General features: G+C 36.3%; 1 protein-coding gene across 1 annotated transcript in view; it reads left to right on the top strand.

Annotated features, from left to right (window-relative positions):
• Positions 1-1,776: 1,776 nt before the first annotated feature.
• Positions 1,777-19,171, top strand: part of LOC145671203 (uncharacterized) — a 59,633-nt gene continuing 42,238 nt past the window's right edge. Inside the window, exon 1 of the mRNA XM_081740061.1 lies at positions 1,777-2,428. Within this exon, the coding sequence (XP_081596187.1) occupies positions 1,993-2,428 (436 nt within the window). The 5' untranslated portion in view covers positions 1,777-1,992. The remainder of the gene's footprint in view (positions 2,429-19,171) is intronic.

Here is a 19,171-nt window from a genome sequence, read left to right on the forward strand (position 1 = left end):
AATGAATGAAATGGTGGAATGAAGAAAGTAGGAGGAAACAGGAAAACCCCGAGAACACCCACGGACATGCTGTTTACCCACCAAAAAAGCTCACATGACGCAAGCTGGGAGCGAACCAGGGACTCCTTGCATCACAGGTGAACGATCTACCAGCGAGCCGGTATTTGTGCAAGACTCTTGCGCAAGAGTCTTGGTCTTGGACTCCTTGCTCTTGGTCTTGAACTTGCATTGGGATTCCTGGTCTTGGTCTTGGTCTTGCATGCAAGATTCTTGCACAACCTCCAAGGGCAAGACTCTTGCGCTCATCACTAATTGAAAATAGTACTTCAGAACCAGTTCAGTATATCCTGCTTCTCAAAAGTTCGTTCAGAGAATAAGCCACTGTTTGGTCCCAAGCTGGACTATTTTATCGCAGCTGACAAATCTTACCTACTTGTCAATCAGAATTGAAGGCTAAATAGACGATAATTGAAATGGTCGCAAGCTGGACTGATTACAAACTGAAATATATCTATACTATTAGCTATGATCATATTAGAATAAATATAAAACGCATATAGACTAATGTAAAAACTAAAGGAAAATAAAAATCTTTAATTTAAATCATACGATTATAATCTGTAAGCTAAGGTAAACCGATGATTAACGAAGGTGGATGATTGTGAAAAAACAGTGAAACGAAAAATGAAATCTTTAGGTTTTACGTCCTACGGTAATTCCGTCTTCGCTAAAGAAGGCAGTGATGATGAGAAATGAATGAAATGATGGAATGAAGAAGTCGGTAGGATACGGGAGAACCCCGAGAAAACTCACGCACATGATGTTTGTCTACCGAAAAGCTCACTTGGCGCGAGCTGGGACCGAACCAAGGACTCATGTACCAGAGGTAAACGCTCTACCACTGAGCCACCGTGGCCCCAGCAGTAGAACGAGATTATGGGAGGAAATTGAAAAACTCCGAGGAACTTACATGATGTCCACCACACATTATAATGGCCTAAGATCAAACCAAGGACCCTAGCACTAAAAATATGCATTGTATCAATGAGCATTGTACCATCGCACCCCTTGGAAGGTAACGTGACTGCATCATTTTACAGTAAATGCATTCAATAAATAGATGTACAGTAGATTATTAATTTATATAAATGTGTATATTTATACAAATATAAGTTATTAAATTGATTTCATTCATAATTGAAGCTTAAGGGAAAATAAACCAAATTTTAGTAGTTACTGTTATTTTTTTAAAAATATTTATTTATTTATTTGTTTATTGTTCTGTCAGTGATTTGGAATTTTCGTAAAATTAACAGTTTCTTACACAAGTAGAGTATTGCATGCTGTTGTACTGTCCTGATTTTGTTGTATATATAACTGCACAAATGACAATACATGCTTATCAAATTTTATAGCTGAATTATATTTTCAACTTATGTTTCAATTAAATATATAGCAGTGATAGTAAGTAAATTGTAATGCTTTTATTACTATTATTATTATTATTATTATTATTATTATTATTATTATTATTATTATTATTATTATTATTATTATTATTATTATTATTATTATGTTCAATTTGTTTTATCGAACTGGTTAGTTTTCTTTGAGGTTAACGCAATTTGAGAGAAATTATTCAGGTGTAAATTTACAATTTCGAGGTAAACCATCCCGAAAAACCTGTCTTCCCCCCAATGAATACTGTGACATCGGGTCTCCTCGGGCTGATTCGGGTCATGTCGTGCTCAGTCACGGCTCAATCCCTGTAACACCAGGAAGGTGAACTGAAGCCGCCTTGGAGAGCCACCCAGACCTCCTCCTTCCCTCGGCCTCTCCCCCCAACCTTGGGGGCACGTTGTCGGCTCCTTTGATCTCAGTGATGATCATTGTCCCGTGTTTGCATTGCAGGCTGCGGTTTTATAAAAGCCACCGAAGATCTCTTCCCACGGCTGCCGCGAGAAACACTTCAGTCTATTTCTAGCTGCAATCATGGTTGTAACAGCAATTGCTCCGGTTTTACTGTTCTTCGCTACCACCTTGGCCTCTTCGGGAATGACCTCTGACCTCGAGGAGATCTTGGCGCCCACTGCCACAACTGAGCTCCTGAGGTGGGTGGATGCTGCATATGGTTGGCTTACTACAGAGAGTATTTGCACTGAAGCACCGTTTACGACTGAAAAGACTTGCCGTGATATTGTGCGAATTCCGAAATCTCGAATACGGGTGTACGCGGCTGAAGCCTCTACTGATGGACCGCTGCTATCTGTGCTTCCGGATGGTTCTCTAAGCAGAGCCGGTGTTCACGATGCTGTCATCGTCCTTGACCCTTTTCCAGGTGCAAGTTTTGGACATCTCGTTGTAGTGTTTTTTGTCGACCTCAATGTTCCGGATCGACGTTGCAAAGCAGTTAATGGAATCCATCTTGGTAAGTAATATTATTTAATGTATTAGCTTTGTAATTAACTTCTTGAAAAAATACTGACCTATGTTAAGATGAACCAACCATTTAATATTCGAAGATTTTGACTAGAACTTCTAAAGACATTTCATAGTTCAGGATTTATCATGAGAAGCTAAAAAAAATTCGAGCGTTAATAGTGTATAAACTGTTAATTAACATTTTTGTGCAGCATGCGAGGCCAATTACAACAATATTGGGAAAAGAAGCTTATATATAAAGATACCGTCTCGGCATTCACCAGATAAAACTCAAGAAAAACTCTGGAAATAACTCAATCACAGTGGCCAGCCAACGAATTCACACCCAGGACATTCCAAGTGTGAAGCACTAACCTCCGACAGTCTATGTTTTACTAGTTCGGGTTCAAAGGCTGATACATCAATGTTTCAAGACATCGAAGTATTCTAAAATTTGATTTTGTGGAGTAACACACATGGTCTTAGTTTGTCAAAATCAGGGTTCGAATTAAAGGATTTTTACAAAGGGGACCAAAATCTACTTAAGAAGAAAATGACACCTTGCGTTACATAGCTTACACAAACATCTTTTCCAGTGACCTTTCATTCATTGCAGAGGTGGATATACCATCTGAAGTTGGGAAATTTTATCTTTCCCCTCAGTAATTCCCGTATTGGTCAAAATCAACATTCTAATAATTGAAATATTTTAGTTTTTCTTTGTTAGAGATTATTTGAACACTGAGACTAAATGAGTGAGATGTGATATTTAAGTTACGCTAATATCGGATCACGTACACAGAAACAGGCTCGTATAATAGCTAGGGGGTTGCCAGGAGGATTCCGCCTCTTTCGAAGTTCTTCAGCCTCTTCAAACTTTCAGTTGCTTGTTTAGATATATGTTTGTTCAAAAACATTAGCCGTCAAGGAACTATCATAGTTTATTTATTTATTTTTTTTTTATGTTTGATTTCGTTGTTAGGCCAAATACAATTAAAAATTTTAATATTTCTGACTCAACGTTACTCTGGGAGAACGTATTAGTTTTTTGTGGGGGTTGGGTAAATTGATCGTTTGGAAGTTTTCTCCTTATTGATTTAACAATAATATCATGAACTTGTGGAGGGAGAAGTTTAATCATTTATTTTCAGAGCTTCTTGGCTAAGCGGTTAGTGTACGTGCCTTTGACGTGAGGAATCCGGGTTCGATTCCCAGCGGAAGCTCTTGTAGTTCGGATTCCACGTTAATCAGTAGGTCTATGTCTCCAATAGCCTCGCTGCTGAAAAGGGACGTTAAACTCAACTCATCTTCTTGTTTTCAAAAATTGAAGTGTTTTATCGGAAGATGCGTTTCATTTATTGTGCTAATCTGTATGGTTCGATATTTCTTTAGTTTTTTTCTTGCCATGAAAGCTGCAGATGGATTTGTCTTCTGCACGTTGGTAGGCTTCATATTCGTTGACAGAATTGCATATTCATTTTGTAATCAATTTTCAGAAGCTGTTGAAATCACATTCAACTGCACTAATTGTTCAATGGATCAATGTTTGTACTTTTATTTTTATATAACATTAAGGTAAATCGTATGTCATTAGGATTAGGATTAGGATTTAGATTTCTGGGCTTTCGGCATTTATAACATGTTAGCCTGTCACGTATGAGGGATGACGTTCCCCGGCGATCACACTATCAGAGGAAAGCGATGCAAGAAAGCATTGGGGAAAGAAGAAAGCGGCCTGGAACCCGTGTATTAGGTACTATCCTGGCATTTGCCTGATGTGAGTGAGGGAAACGCAGGAAAACTTCACTCAGGATCGCTACCCTGAAAAAGCTTTTACACTTTTTCGACCGTGAATCTCCGCCGGGAATCGAAGCCCGGACCGCTCGCACCAAAGACGAGAGAGATAGCGACTACGCTATGCGGAGCCACAAATCTTATTTCATAATAGAGTCTAATAGTATTTATGAATCAAGAAAGTATGATTGTACGTACGAAAATATGAAGTCAGCTCACCTCCCCCCCCCCTCGAAATCGCACTTCCTCCCTTGTTTTATTTGCCTATGGACGCTGCCGGCTTCACGGGGAAGGCAATGAGGTCCAGCGACCCCCTAAGGCTATCTTTTTATAGGGCTACATAAAAAAACATTACACTAATCTGATTTCATATAAAACTCCTTATTTCAAGCATACATTAATCGCCCACCGCTAGTGGTTGTAGGTCTGTATAGAAAGCATGCTTATTAGCCATTCGGGAGCTTCATAAGTGGATGAATAGTAAAATATTGCTTATCTCAATCTTATGTTTAGATATCAAAATTAGGATGACAAATGCTATCAGGAGGGGACTTACGGTTCTGAAAATTTTTGCGAACAATGTTAATACTTACTTCCTAATAGGTACGTATAAAATAATAGGGGGTCTACATATTTTTTGATTGTATTATGTTGGTTACAAATATAAGATATAGACATAATGCATTAAATATTTCTAATTGTCCAAGGAACGAAATTTCAAACGCGCTTCTGTGGAACGTGTTCGTTTAATAAGTATTCGTTGTGCTAGTGTTGTAACTAAAGATGTAACCTATGTGGTTTCCTAAAGTAGATCTGAGTTTACTCTTATCCATAAATGTTTTGGGAATTACTGTAGTACCTTGTAAATATTTTACACTGAGCTTTGTGCATTCATTTTTTAAAAGTCAAATGGACTTTACGAAGTTTTGCTGGACTTTTTTTTGCATTATTGCTGAATCTCTTAGTATTGATATTACGTAGGCGTCTGACTAATTCTTTGTGTTTAAAGGTTTTAGCATAAATTTGTAACTAATCACTTTAAAACAAAATAATTAGATAGGCTCTATATAATGAGTTTGTTGAAGAAATATGAACTTCTTTTCCGCTCTAGAAAGCTAGCATTAATAAAGGGAGCTGATGTGCTGACCACACATCACCCAAAAGGTATGAATGCCACAGGCCTACTGGCAGGACCTGGCCTTCAAGAACTATTGCGTCAGGAGTTGTTATATACAAAAAAAAATCAATGAATATATATATATATATATATATATATATATATATATATGTGTGTGTGTGTGTGTGTGTATGTGTACGGTAGGAAGTGGTTATAATGTGTAAAAATTTACGATGAAGTACAGTAGACTCACGAGCATCCGAACTAATGTGGCGGAAAGGCAGGTCGAATAACGAAAATCCCAGAGCTCTATAATTAGCACCTTTACTCCACACATACTATTAAAAACACAAATTCTGTACAAAAACTAGCTTTTATTCACATTTTCTGAGTGTTAGTACACGCTAGTACTTTATAATGTTTGATATATATTATACTAGCATCAAATACACTCTTCGCTGGGTTAAATTGAAAAAAAAAAGTAGTAACTATGCCCCGTTACTCAGTCACTTTTTGGGGGGCGCGGTGGCTCAGTGGTAGAGCGTTCACCTCTGGTGCTTGGGGTCCCAGGTTCGATCCCAGCTCCCGCCAAGTGAACTTTGTGGTGGACAAACACCGTGCTCGTGGGTTTTCTCGGGGTTCTCCCGTTTCCTCCCACTTTCTTCATTCCACCATTTCACTCATCTCTCATAATCACCGTCTCCTTTAGCTTAACCGGCATAACCGTGGGACGTAAAACTCAAAGATTTCATTTTTTCAGTCACTTTTTACTGTTACTAAAGCGCTCTGTAATATCGGCCTTTTCCGATCATTTTTATATTTCTCCTCCTCCTCCTCCCCATGTTGGTAGCTGAATTTTGATTTAAACGACATCGGAAGTGTCGCTGCTCATCACAGCGATCCCGAAAACTATGGATTCGACGCTGACATTGGTCATTTAGGATTTAGGATTTTAGATTTCTGGGCTTCGGCATCTAAGGCCATTTAGCCCGTCACGTATATGAGGGATGACGTCCTTCGGCAAGCACACTATCCGGGGGAAGGGGAAGAAAGGAAGCCGCCTGGGACCTACAAGTTAGGTACCGCCCCGACGTTTGCCTCTTGTGAATGAGGACATCCCAGAAAGACCTCATTCAGGATCGCTGGCCTGAAAAAGCTTTTTACGCTTTTTCGATCGAGTGTCCACACCGGGAATCGAACCCGTGACCGCTCGCACCGAAGGCAAGAGCGTTAGCAACTATTGATATTAGTCATTTTCGATCATTTTATATACCTTCTCCTTCTCCTTTCCCAAGTTGTGGGGCTGAATGGATTTAAACAGCATCGGAAATGTCAATGTTCATCTCAGCGACCCTGAAAACTTAGATTCGACATTAATATCGGTCATATTTGATCAGTTTTAAATGTCGTTCCTCCCCTCTCCTGAGTTGCACCGTCTAATTGAAATGATGGAAACCATCCCAAATCCGAACCTCACTTATGTTGAAAATTTGATTGAGATCGTCGTGTGGCTCAAGAGTTATTAAGTTTTATTTATTTTGATATATCTGCCAATACCCTAAGTTGTACTGTCAAAGTGAAATGATAAAAAAATCTTCCCAGATCCGAACCTCATTTATGTCGAAAATTTGATTGAGATCCGTAATTCTGGTTCAAGAATTATAAAGTTTTATTTATTTTTATAACTCCCCTCCTCTCTACCCCTAAGTTCTATCGTCAAAGTGAAGAGATAAAAACACTAACAGGCAAAAACCTCATCTACGTTAAAAATTTGATCGAGATCAATCGGGTGGTTCAAGAGATTGTCACTTCCAATTTCATAATGTAGGTTGTATTTTTAAAACTTTATTACAGAAGATGAAGTCTAAAAATAAAAATACTGTACACATTTTAAGATAAATTTTATAATGTTTAACTTAATTGCAGAAAACAGAATAATGTACAGTAAACATACATATAATTATAAAAGAAAGAAAAAAGAAAAACCGACGTAAGGCGTAGGCCCAAATCTTAAATAAATGATTTAAGCTTGTTTTACTCTTCGTTGATAAATGATGATACAAATGTGAAAAGGTAGGTTTTAAAAAGTAAAAACTTGCGGCCTTTAGTTATTGGGAAAGTCATGAAATTCAAATAATTGCTGTTCGTAGGTAAAGTCACGTTTTTATTTATGCGTTACATTTCGAGTAGATCGTTGAAATATGTTTAATATTTTATTACGGAGTTTTTCTTTCTTTTCTCTTTTGGAGGTAGACTGGATAGTACGAAGGTCTAATCGTTAGTCTACTGTATGTGGCTATTGAAAGGTCAGAAATTGTATTTTTCTTTCTTTCCTCTTTTATATTGCTGAGCAAAGTAGTAAACAAATATAAGAGAAATAATCACATGGAATGGATTATATCGTGGTGCTTGTAAGTTGACATCATTCAGGGGTAGGTCAAGAATTAGTTTTAAGTTTAAATTATGCTTAAACTCCTTGAAACATCGCTTGGAATACGCTTGTGATATTTTCTACAGTGTAGTTATGTGGGAAAATAATATGAAATATATTAAGATCATAATATCGATCTTTGATTGTTTATATATATATAAATTAAATTTTTCTATAGGGCACTTTATAGGATTGCATACGCAACAAGAGTTTGAAATCACTTTTATGAAATCTATTTGAATTTTTACTTTTTACTTTCGGACGACAATAGGAAGTAAGTATAATGATCTTGAGGGAAAAAAAAAAAAAACGAATTCAAGATTTCAACGGATTTGCACGTTTTGTGACCCCTGAATACTGACAAAGCTATTTTTGAGTGTCCATCCGTTCGTCTCGATATATGTTCACTCACCTAGAGGCCAAACCGTTCAATGAAACCGTATCAAATTTTGAACTTAAAGTTTTCATAAGATTCTTAAGAGGATATTTCGAATTTTCTTCCTACCCTATAAAATAAGGGTAGTTTACTGAAGAGTAAAAATAAAAATATGCGATTTTCTCGAAAATGGCTCTAAGGATTTTGTTTACATTGCATAGATCAATATTTCATTAACAACCCTATACCGTGTTTAAATGATTTCTCTGCAGAAATTCAGAAGGAGTAGTTTACTCTTGTGGGCGAGTCATTTTTGGACTATTTTATCAAAAACGACTGAAGCGATTTCGTTCATACTTCATAAATAAATATTTCTATAACATCAGGATAAGAATTATCGGAGGAGAAGAAGAAGATTTTCCTCTCAATGACATTTTGATCTCGCCAAATAAACTAACTGAAGTATCCCTGTAGGGTAGAGGTCTGCACGGACCGAAATCTTTAGCCCGGGCCCGGCCCGGCCGGCCTGTGAATTTATAATGTGAGGCCCGACCCGAGCTCGTGGGATAATCAAATGAGTCCGAATTACAGAAACTTAATGTTTAACGCAAAATTGTATTTTATATTTAGCTACAACAATTAGAAGTTTAATTTTGCAGTTGTGCTTTAAAAATCTCCAGAAAGAACGGTCCAATAAATATCGTTGTACAGTATATTTACAAAGTTAGGCCCGAGAAATATGGTTGTATATTTGAAAATATACGGCCCAAGTCCGGCCCACGGGTTCGGTCCGAGCCCATTTAGAACTCTACTGTGGGGAGGGGATGCTTGTTTTCCTCTCCAGAATATATTTAGTGATAAAAGTTGGAGTGTATTGTCAAATTCCACTGTCTTTTGACTTTTAATGTAATTTTAATTTGTTCGCCGAATTCCGAAATCAAAGCTGTAAATTATTTACTTTTAGCTACTTCTATTTTTATACTCAAAACTACCATAATGTACACATTATTTTCTGTTATATATTATTCATTATAGCTTTGGAAATATTCCATAACTAAAACTAACTAACTCTATGGCCTATGGAACCTGGAGGTTCAATGCCGCGTTCACAAAAGCTCTCCACTGATTTCTATCCTTAGCTAACTGCATCCAGTTTCAACTTTATATTCCTATTTCTGCGAGATCCATCTTAATATTGTCCTCCCATCTGCACCTAGGTCTTCCTAATAGTCGTTTTCCGATTGGTCTTCCAGTCAAGCCTTTGAAAGCGTTTCTACTTTCTTCCATTCTACTTGGAAATATTCCATAGTATTAATAAAACAAAAATGACCAAAATATCTAATAACACTTGTGTAAGAGTTTCTGTAATGTAACATCACCTTCACCAGGCACGTTATGAAAGATGAATGAAAGAATAAGAACTTAAATATAAGTGGAAAGTCAGAGGAAAACATCCACTCATCCCAATGCCAATCAAGTTTTCTCTTCACTTTTTACGTTCGTCTGTACAAAACATAATTGTTAATTAGATGCTTCCCCAATTATTTGCACACCTGTTCTGAATTTGGACACATGCTTATTTGACAACGTTGACAACTCTTTTAGTTCTTTTATTTTATTGCGCGAACCTTATTGCGGATAGAAGGCACGAGCTGTTAAGTTGAGCAAGTGAGAGTCTGAGCTAGTGTTGTGTTCGAGTTGAGCCTCATTGAGTTTAATGAGCGCGAGTCCCTTTGAGGAACCTGAACCCACATGAACCTGAGTGAATCCCGTTTTCCAAAATGGTATTTTCTGGCGTTCAGTGACAAACGTTGCCACTTAATATTATGAATCTAAAAACCAAAACATAGAGGTTGTTTGCTTAAACAAGTGGCGAAACAATGATACATTTGGTGTAAATGAGAAATTAATGTAGATGCATGTGCAAGGACACAAAGAACTACCTGCCGTCTTAACCGGTCATCTTACCTTACATAAGTAGTACTTACACTCAAAGTAATTATTTACTTATTGTTTCAGCTGCAGCATATGGTATGAGTTTTTTTTTCTTTTTTAAAAAAATATCTTTATCGTCCCTCGATTGTGCTCTGTGGGCTCAAGAAGACGAAATGATAATGCAAGTATTCCAAATGATGATGGTGGAAAGAGAAAGTGGTAAAATCCCGAGAATACCTATGATGATGTCTGACACCCATATGGGCAAAGATCGAACAAGGGATCTTTCGTACCACAGGTGAACTTTCTACTACTGAGTCATCAGAGTCCAGAGGCGGATCCAGGGCCTACTTCTGGGGGGGGGGCGGTGGGTTGTCATACTGCTACTTTTCATGGCTTCAAACTTTGGTATGGGTTTTATTTATATATAAAAATAAGTAAGTTTCCTCTTATAGGGGGGGGCGATCCCCCCGATCGCCCCCCCTGGATCCGCCCCTGTCAAAGTCATCATGTAGATTTTGGAAAAGTTCCAGAAAATACTACTCATCGGTCAACTTATTTTTTTCTACTTCCACATTTATATGGACAGGTTAGTGATGTAAGTAATATTTTCTTTGTTTTCCAGAAATTAACGCAATAGGTACTGTAATAAATTCGGAAATAAAACACCTGTTTTCTTTATCACTAGAACCTCCACTTAGGGTGGCCAGATGTCCTGCTTTTGGCCGGACAGTCCGACTTTTGAAGGTCCTGTCCCGTGTTCGGCTTAGTAATCGAGCTGCACCCCCATTTGTGATGCTTTTCAATTGTCTCATTATAAGTGTTTAACTTTCCATTATTCTGATGGCTCGATGGCTCCAGTATCAGACATTTCAGAATTTGCAAATTATTATCAGTACATTTTTGTAAGTTGTAAAGTAAGAAAACTTTGTTCGAGTTCCAAAATTTGGCAGGAAAATCATTAGATTGGCAACCCTTTCCAGGCCATATCAATCTATATATATAAAAGAGAACGCACAAAATCCTTTGTCCGCTCATCACGCTAATACGGCTGAACCGATTTCTTTCATTTTTGGGGGGTTGTTAGGATTTGGACCCTAGATGGTTTTTATCATATCACTTTAATTTTCAATTACCAGTGTCTTGAGATAATTGACCAATCAGGTGTAAATACGTACAAAAAATCCTTTGTCCGCTCATCACGGTAATACGGCTGAACCGATTTCTTTCATTTTTGGGGGGTTGTTAGGATGTGGACCCTAGATGGTTTTTATCATATCACTTTAATTTTCAATTACCAATGTCTTGAGATAATTGACCATTCAGGTGTCCATACGTAGAAATCCTTTGTTATTAGTTCATCATAGGTATAAAAATAAACGTATTTATATGCAACCCGCATGACCCTGTGACTCGGCGGGTTAACATAACTAACAGGCGCTATAAATCACTTGAAAGCGAAAAAGTAAAAATTATCTAAGTAACAAAGTTTATTGCGTTCCGGGGTGACCGCAGCGAAGCGGGGTGAACGCTGCTAGTTATAAATATCCGTCTGCTTCATAAGCCTTCAATTGTATTAGAAAACGACCGCGTCATAGGCACCTTGGATAGCGTGGGAGTTGACAGCGAAGGATCTAAAAAAAAGTGAGTGAAAATATAACTACTGTATTTCTAAATGTAGCTTTCCCAGCTTGCTTGAGCGAAAGATGCCCATAAACGCAATTAATAAATTGAATATTATATGTGGGGAAAAGGTTTAGAAATTCATAAAGTCCGGCTTTCTAAGTCAATGTGTTCGGCTTTTCAATCATTGCCTTCTCCACTACCTCCACTTCTATCTGTTGGCAGTTGAATAAAGCTCTGAGTTGTGCTTTTTGTTTACAAAATGATTTATCTAGATTTGATATTTGTGTCCAAGTCTTTCTTTTAGATAAAGTTACTTATACTACCACTTACAACTTCTATCCGTACATGTGACGGTGCCATTACGGATCTAAAATAGTACATTGAGTCTGCTCATGGAAAGATATATAAAAAGCAATAAGTAATTAAAAAAAAAAAAAAAAAAAACATTGAAGACGGCCTCGATGCACACAATTTAGTCTTCAAATTGAAAAGCTATAGCGTGGGTTCAGGTCATGCAAGATAATGCCAAACGACAATTCTCAACAAACAAATCATGATGTGTGAGAAGCGCTGTTATTTTAAATAACAAATGTTTAAAAATCTAATTGTTTCTTCATGCGGTGCTCAACTGGTTTTCGTGATGTTTGCAGCAGATCTCTGTTTGTGCTTTGCGGGCGGAGCAAGAAGGAACTAGACTCGTCTATGTATGTGTTTAGAAACCGATTTGTAAAAGCATTCGATAAATGGTTCTATTCCCCCCTTTCACCTGTCAGACTAGCCAACTCTTTTGGGACGACTCCAGCCAGGCTGTTTGCTCACTCACACAGAAACCGGCAGCAACCTTTCATGGAACGGCCCCATTGGTGCCACGAGCCACTTCTCTTTGATGTTTGCCGCCTTTCCTTGCTTCTAGCAGGTCGGCGCTTATTGCTGTGATGCGGGGGTCTTTCCTGATTTGCCGCCGGTGCTCACCGTAGCAAAAACGAACAAAAGTAATACTTAAGTCGGAGCAGCTTATGCATTAGGGGACTTCCTTGTGGTATAGCACTCCTACCTTCTATTGAAAGGAACTTTTTTCTTCTCAGAAGCTTGAATATTACAAAGCAAGAAATGTCTATCGTTCCACAACCTTAGTAAAAACGTTGTGAAATAGGAAACATTTATTCATAAACAGCTCTGTACCTTAAAAATATATTGCAGTCTGTAATGCAATTTAATTTTAGGATACTTTAATTTTTATAACGAATTAGTACACATTTGAGGGACTTTCGTGGCTGAGTGGATGTCTTATGTCTTTCGAACTAAGTCGCGAGTTCTATGACATTGCTCAAACATAATTTATGCATACGTACATTTTCTGAGGTAGAAAAATATACTTCTGCTTGTCTCTCATTTTATCATCGCAATTGTCTTGTATTATTATTATTATTATTATTATTATTATTATTATTATTATTATTATTATTATTATTATTATTATTATTATTATTATTGGGGCCGCGGTGGCTCAGTTGTAGAGCGTTCACCTATGGTGCATGGGGTCCCTGGTTCGATCGTACCTCGCGCAAAGTGAACTTTGTGGTGGACAAACACTGTGTGCGTGGGTTTCCTCCGGGTTCTCCCGTTTCCTCCCACTTTCTTCATTCCACCATTTCATTAATCTCTCAACATCATCGTCTCCTTTAGCCTAGCAGGCATAAGCGTGGGATGAAAAACTGAATGATTTCATTCTATTATTATTATTATTATTATTATTATTATTATTATTATGTGATATAATAAGTTCCCAAATTTCATTTCATTTGCATTAAAATATAAAATGTAACATTCTCATCTCAATTAAGAACTTTGAAAAAGAAAAAAGAAACTTTATTTTATAAAAATATAAATATAAATAACTAAAAGGCGCAGTACTGATATTAAAGACCTTTAGCCTAAATATAGACAAATATATGCTGAGATCCTTCAGTAATGTTTTAACTAATTTTATACTTTGATCCATCTGCCTAATAGTTAACACAAAATATTTCAAAATAGATTACAAAATACTTCGAATTAAACAGTTCTAAAAGAATTATGTTCGTTAGACAATATAGGTATTCATTTCCTATTTGAAGCATAATCTTTCTACTCTGTATTTTCTTCTTCAACGACTTTACAAAGATGAGCTACTAAATGAAGAGCTGTACTTCTCTTAATTATATTGAATTTCCGTTAATTTGTCTACCCTATAGCGATTTCATCCGTTTATGTTTGCCAGCATACACGCGACATTCAAAACGCACTTAAAGTTTACGTCCATTTAGCGAGTCCCCCCCTCACTTCTTCCAAACTTTACCAAAATAATCTCAAACATTTCTGCATCCTTCCAATTTTAAGATGTTGAAGAACTAATTTGAGGCGGATCTAAATGGTAATCTCTATCACTGGGATTTCTGCCAAAATGGTTTCAACCGCTAGTGCATAATTTGTGCATGCAAACTTTCATTGGATCAAAATACACAATATAGTACAATCAAAAATTTTCTTGATTAGTTCAAAAATTTTGTGCCCATGACCCAAGATCCAATATATTTTAATCAAAAAATTTCTTATATGCCTTATATCTGGAGAATATGTAGCCAAACCCAAACACCACTTAACTCAGTATGATGTCCTCATTCCGTAGAAAATACGAAAACTCGATTTAAGAGACGATTAAAAAACTAAAAACGTGACGGTTATTTCTTTATTACGGTTTTAGGAGTACACGGGAAGTGTTGAAATTTAAAAAAAACATCATATCCAACGAGTTATACATTCCAATACTACATAGTTGTGTACAGGGGTTTATATCTCTCAGATGTTTGCTTCATGGCCAAATGATAATGAAAAACGAAAGTCTAAGATGAATCTTTACTGTTTGGAATGTTTTGCCCAATGAGCGCCATATATCACTGACATTATAATTAATTGTGTGTGTAATGTGTGAATATTTGTTTATTACATACTGCATGCAAGAAGAAAGAAAAAACACTGGTCATACACGAATTAGAAACTCCAAACGGAAACAGATTCAAATCTTGCAAACAGTGCAAGATATTGAAAAAAAATAATCAAAAAAAATCCCCCATTTATGATATCACTTGCCGATTTGTATGAAGACGTCTTTCATTTATGTCTATAAAGGGACATGTACAGATGTTGTGAGGAATGACAAGGAGATTCATGCTCATATGTGAATGATACGCTGTGTAGAGAGCGCAGGTTCAGCTAGTATAAATTAAAGATTTCCTAGTTTCATTCATTCAGTCTCTAATATCGCTGCTCGTTGCTTGTAAACAAACACCTTATCCTCTCTAAGCTAACAGACAAGTCTGCAAAGGTAAATCTAAACTCAACCTCCTATAGAAAGTAACACATCTAATCTCTAAGTTTTACTAAAATAATAATAATTTTAATAAACTTTGCATTAGTCTCAGTTATCGTTATATATTTATTTATAAAAATCGTCACCAAATCTACATACACACACACACGCACAAAGTCATCTATATTATCAATAGCAGGTCAATAAAAATATGTTTCTTACATACACAATAATTCACTACACCACATACTGTACATTTCCTTAATATTCACTATCAAAATATTAAAACCAATTTTAAATCATACATTTGTATCAAACATTTCATTTCGTCAGAAAAAAAGAACCTCGAAACTACTAATACCACATTAATTAGAAAATCATATATCTTTATAACGCTAAATATCATAATATTTGGGTTTCATATTCATTTTTGTAACGGTATAATTAAGACACATCGTGATGGTGGAGAAAAGCTGGTTTGATTTAGACCATCAGTTCGATTTCAATAATAATAATAATAATAATAATAATAATAATAATAATAATAATAATAAACATCTATTTACTTATATCCCATAAAATTTGTAGGAATGGAACAAATTTTGCATAATTTACTCTTCATGACACTCTGAGAAAAGTAAGAATTTAATTTTTTTCTTTCCCTTCTTAGTTGTTCCATTCGGTCGAAGTTTATATATTATGCCTCCTATTTCACCTCTTGTACAGATAGATAAATTTCTTCTTCTTCTTCTTCTTCTTCTTCTTATTATTATTATTATTATTATTATTATGCTTTTAACTCTAGGCCGAAGAATGGGTTGCGGTGGCTCAGTGGTAGAGCGTTCACCTCTGCTGCGTGGGGCCCCTGGTTTGATCCCAGCTTGCACCAAGTGGACTTCGTGATGGACAAATACCATGTGCGTGGGTTTTCCCGGGGTCCTCCCGTTTCCTTCCACTCTCTTCATTTCACCATTTCATTCATTTCTCATCATCACCGTCTCCTTAGCCCACACGGCATAAGTATGGGACGTAAAACTCAAAGATTTCTTCTAGGCGAGGAAGTATGAGTCCTTCAAGTTTGATTCCAATTGTCCCAGTTCTTTTTGCTAGACCCAAGAGCCTAACCACCGCATTAAATGGAGGAATATGCTTCTTCTGCTCCCGCCAAATAAGATCAAAAAAATTAAAAATTGTTTCACTTTCCAGGGTATCATGGAGAGGAAATTCTGCAAGTTTTGTTCCATTCCGACAACTTGTTTTGAAGTATTACTTCATACCCCCCTTTACATAAGCAAATAGATAAGTTTATTTATTTATTGTTTGTTTTTGATCGTAGGTCGTAGAATTCTGCAAGTTTGGTTCCAATCCCCTCAGGCCTAAGCTAGATCCAAGACCGAAAAATAATTTGGCGCCAATCAGTGGAGTTGGGGCCCTGGCACCCAACAGAGATACGTCAAAATCTCAGCCTTCCTCTTGTGTATAAATGAAAATTTTGCATGAACAAACGATCCACTAACGATTGAAACCATTTTGGCACCAATCGGCGATGGTGATGTGTCTGGATCCTAAACTAGATACACCAATGTATCACCTTTCATTTTGTGTAGAAAATATGCACTAACTATTGAGAGCATTTTGGTGCCAATTGACAATGAGGGGGCTACCCCTAAATTAATTTTTGAATATTTTGAAGGTAATTTGTGCAAAAATGTTGTACAAACTTTCGAAACTATTTTGATAAAGTTCGGAAGGCATCAAAACGAACATCTAAAGACTTAATGCGTTGGTATGCATACGTACATACTTTTGCGCATTTCTACGAATTACCCGTGTTTTTTTTTTTTTGCTTGTTTTTTTTTTTATTTTTATTTTACCGTGTTTTCTTCACCTCTAACTTGTATGAATGTGAAGGGAAACTAGGTTAAGGTGAATCACGATAGATGGGGTAATACAAGATTGTCCAATTGACTCATATACTTACAATTAGTCAACCTTGTTATCCTACTTGTCCCACTGACTCCCCTACACTAAAACATAAAAGATTTGCTTATCCTCACACTACAGTATTTATTTTATTTACTGTAGTTAATAAAGTTAAGCAATGTGCCTAAATAATTGTTGTTTTACATGAAGTATTACATGCATCAAGGTATGTGTATTCGTATTGTGTGTCTTTGCCTCCCTCCAGAAGAAACCCTTCGGTCGTTTGTGATCTATGTAACGTAGTATGCAGTGGGAATATCCTACATCAAATTATTCTGCTCCGATTTCTCCTACGTTAACTACAGCAACATTGAATCTTAATACACAGAATGTTCCTCGACCCCGAAACGATGCAACTTTAGTATATATGTATTTTATTAAATTGAGGCAGAATAAAGTGATAGTTCAGTAAGAGAAAAAAGAATTTTCTATTTCGTAAGTTGTGGGCAATAACCTAATCTATACTTTATCAGTATATTTTACCCGCTATCTATCTTTCCTGCACTTCCCTTATGATACAGTTCTTTCTTTCCAATTAAATATTCCAACCAGTCCCTCTTACTCTTCTTCTCTGTGAAATACATTAAATAGGCCTACTTCGAGAAAAGTGATATAATGATTAATGACTTAAAATTGCTTTATCAGATATGAACAAAATTTGAGACTCTTACAAGAAGTTAGCAATAATTTTGGTTGATTCTTCGATAGCTAATTCGTGCAAGAAAGATTCTCAATTTAGGCAGGTGGTAGGTCGCTGAGGAAATAATACTAACGCTGCTGAGTACTTGAACTATTTGTATTTGAGAAGACTTCTGAGTAACAACTACAAATTCTGCATTTACATTCTGGTTCGGATGTTAAGCCATGAAGTAAAACGATTCTCTGTAAAAATGACAGGCAGAAAAAATTGCAGGGTAGTTTTTAGAGCGGAAAAAATGGCAAGAAGGGAAAACAATATGTAAATACGTAAGATACACACGTAAGAAAGCATTTTCAAATATATTACTCAAACTTACCTCCAGCATGTATTAGTTGAAGAATTTCTAACCTTGTAGACAATTTATTAGTACTGGAATATTCGAGAAACAAATTGATTATACTACACAAATTGTCAAACGAATATTCTGGTACTTCTTTTATTTCATTTTCTATTATTTCTGAATCGACGTTTACTGTATACAGAACCTAATTTAAGTGAAACAAAAGTAACCACAATATATTATTATTTTTATAATGCAAATCACGTAGTCAAATTAGCAATACTATATACAGAACATAACTTATATGCAACAAAAATAACTGCACTATTATAGGCCCTAAAATTTTGTATTGTCTGATTTCATATAATGGAAATCCACAGTTAGCTTCGTTGTACTATAGCCTCATAAATTACTTGTACATGCAACAGCAATAACCACCTTGTACACTTTCATGTTTAAAATCTCAAATTGTGAGCGTCTACGTAAGAAGTCTTCAAGTCAATGTAATCTAAACACAAATTCCTCAGCCTGTTCTGCAAATCAACATACACTTGCTTTGTCTTTTTTTCGGCACTTACCCCCTTTCATACTGCAGGATCACTGTCTCCACATGCCGCACAGTCCTGTTGCAGGCACTCAACCAACTTCCATATTGTTGGATGTTGTACCCAGTAAGTCAGGAAAACTTATTGTTTCAACCCTCGAATGTGTCTTACTCTCAGAGTTTCCTCCTTCCTAATCTTCTGTATGAACCGGATACATATAGTGAATCAAAATAATAAATGAGCTCTTCTGCTTCTGGAGGAGCTATCTGTTTTAAGTACTCCATGTCCTGCAACACGTCTTCACAGAAGAAACGCCAGTGAATCAATTTGGTTGCAGAACATGGAAAAACTCTACATCTTCTTTTATAAAGTCTTGTCAAATTAAATTATTGAATTTTACGATAAGTACTTTCGTAGATGGAAGAAACATCCTTGTATAGAAACATCATGTCCAAGCTTATTTCGAACTACATTGCAAACTGCTACTCCAAAGTCACATACAACCGTTGAAGAAATGAATAGGCAACCGTTATAACTATTTCTCCTATCAGGACCCATATTACATATAACAGTAAATAATCGAGATGTCATTGCAATAAACAAAATAGGTACTT

This window comes from Thermobia domestica, chromosome 15 (assembly GCF_964235325.1).
Source record: "Thermobia domestica chromosome 15, izTheDome1.hap1.1, whole genome shotgun sequence".
NCBI lineage: Eukaryota > Metazoa > Arthropoda > Insecta > Zygentoma > Lepismatidae > Thermobia > Thermobia domestica.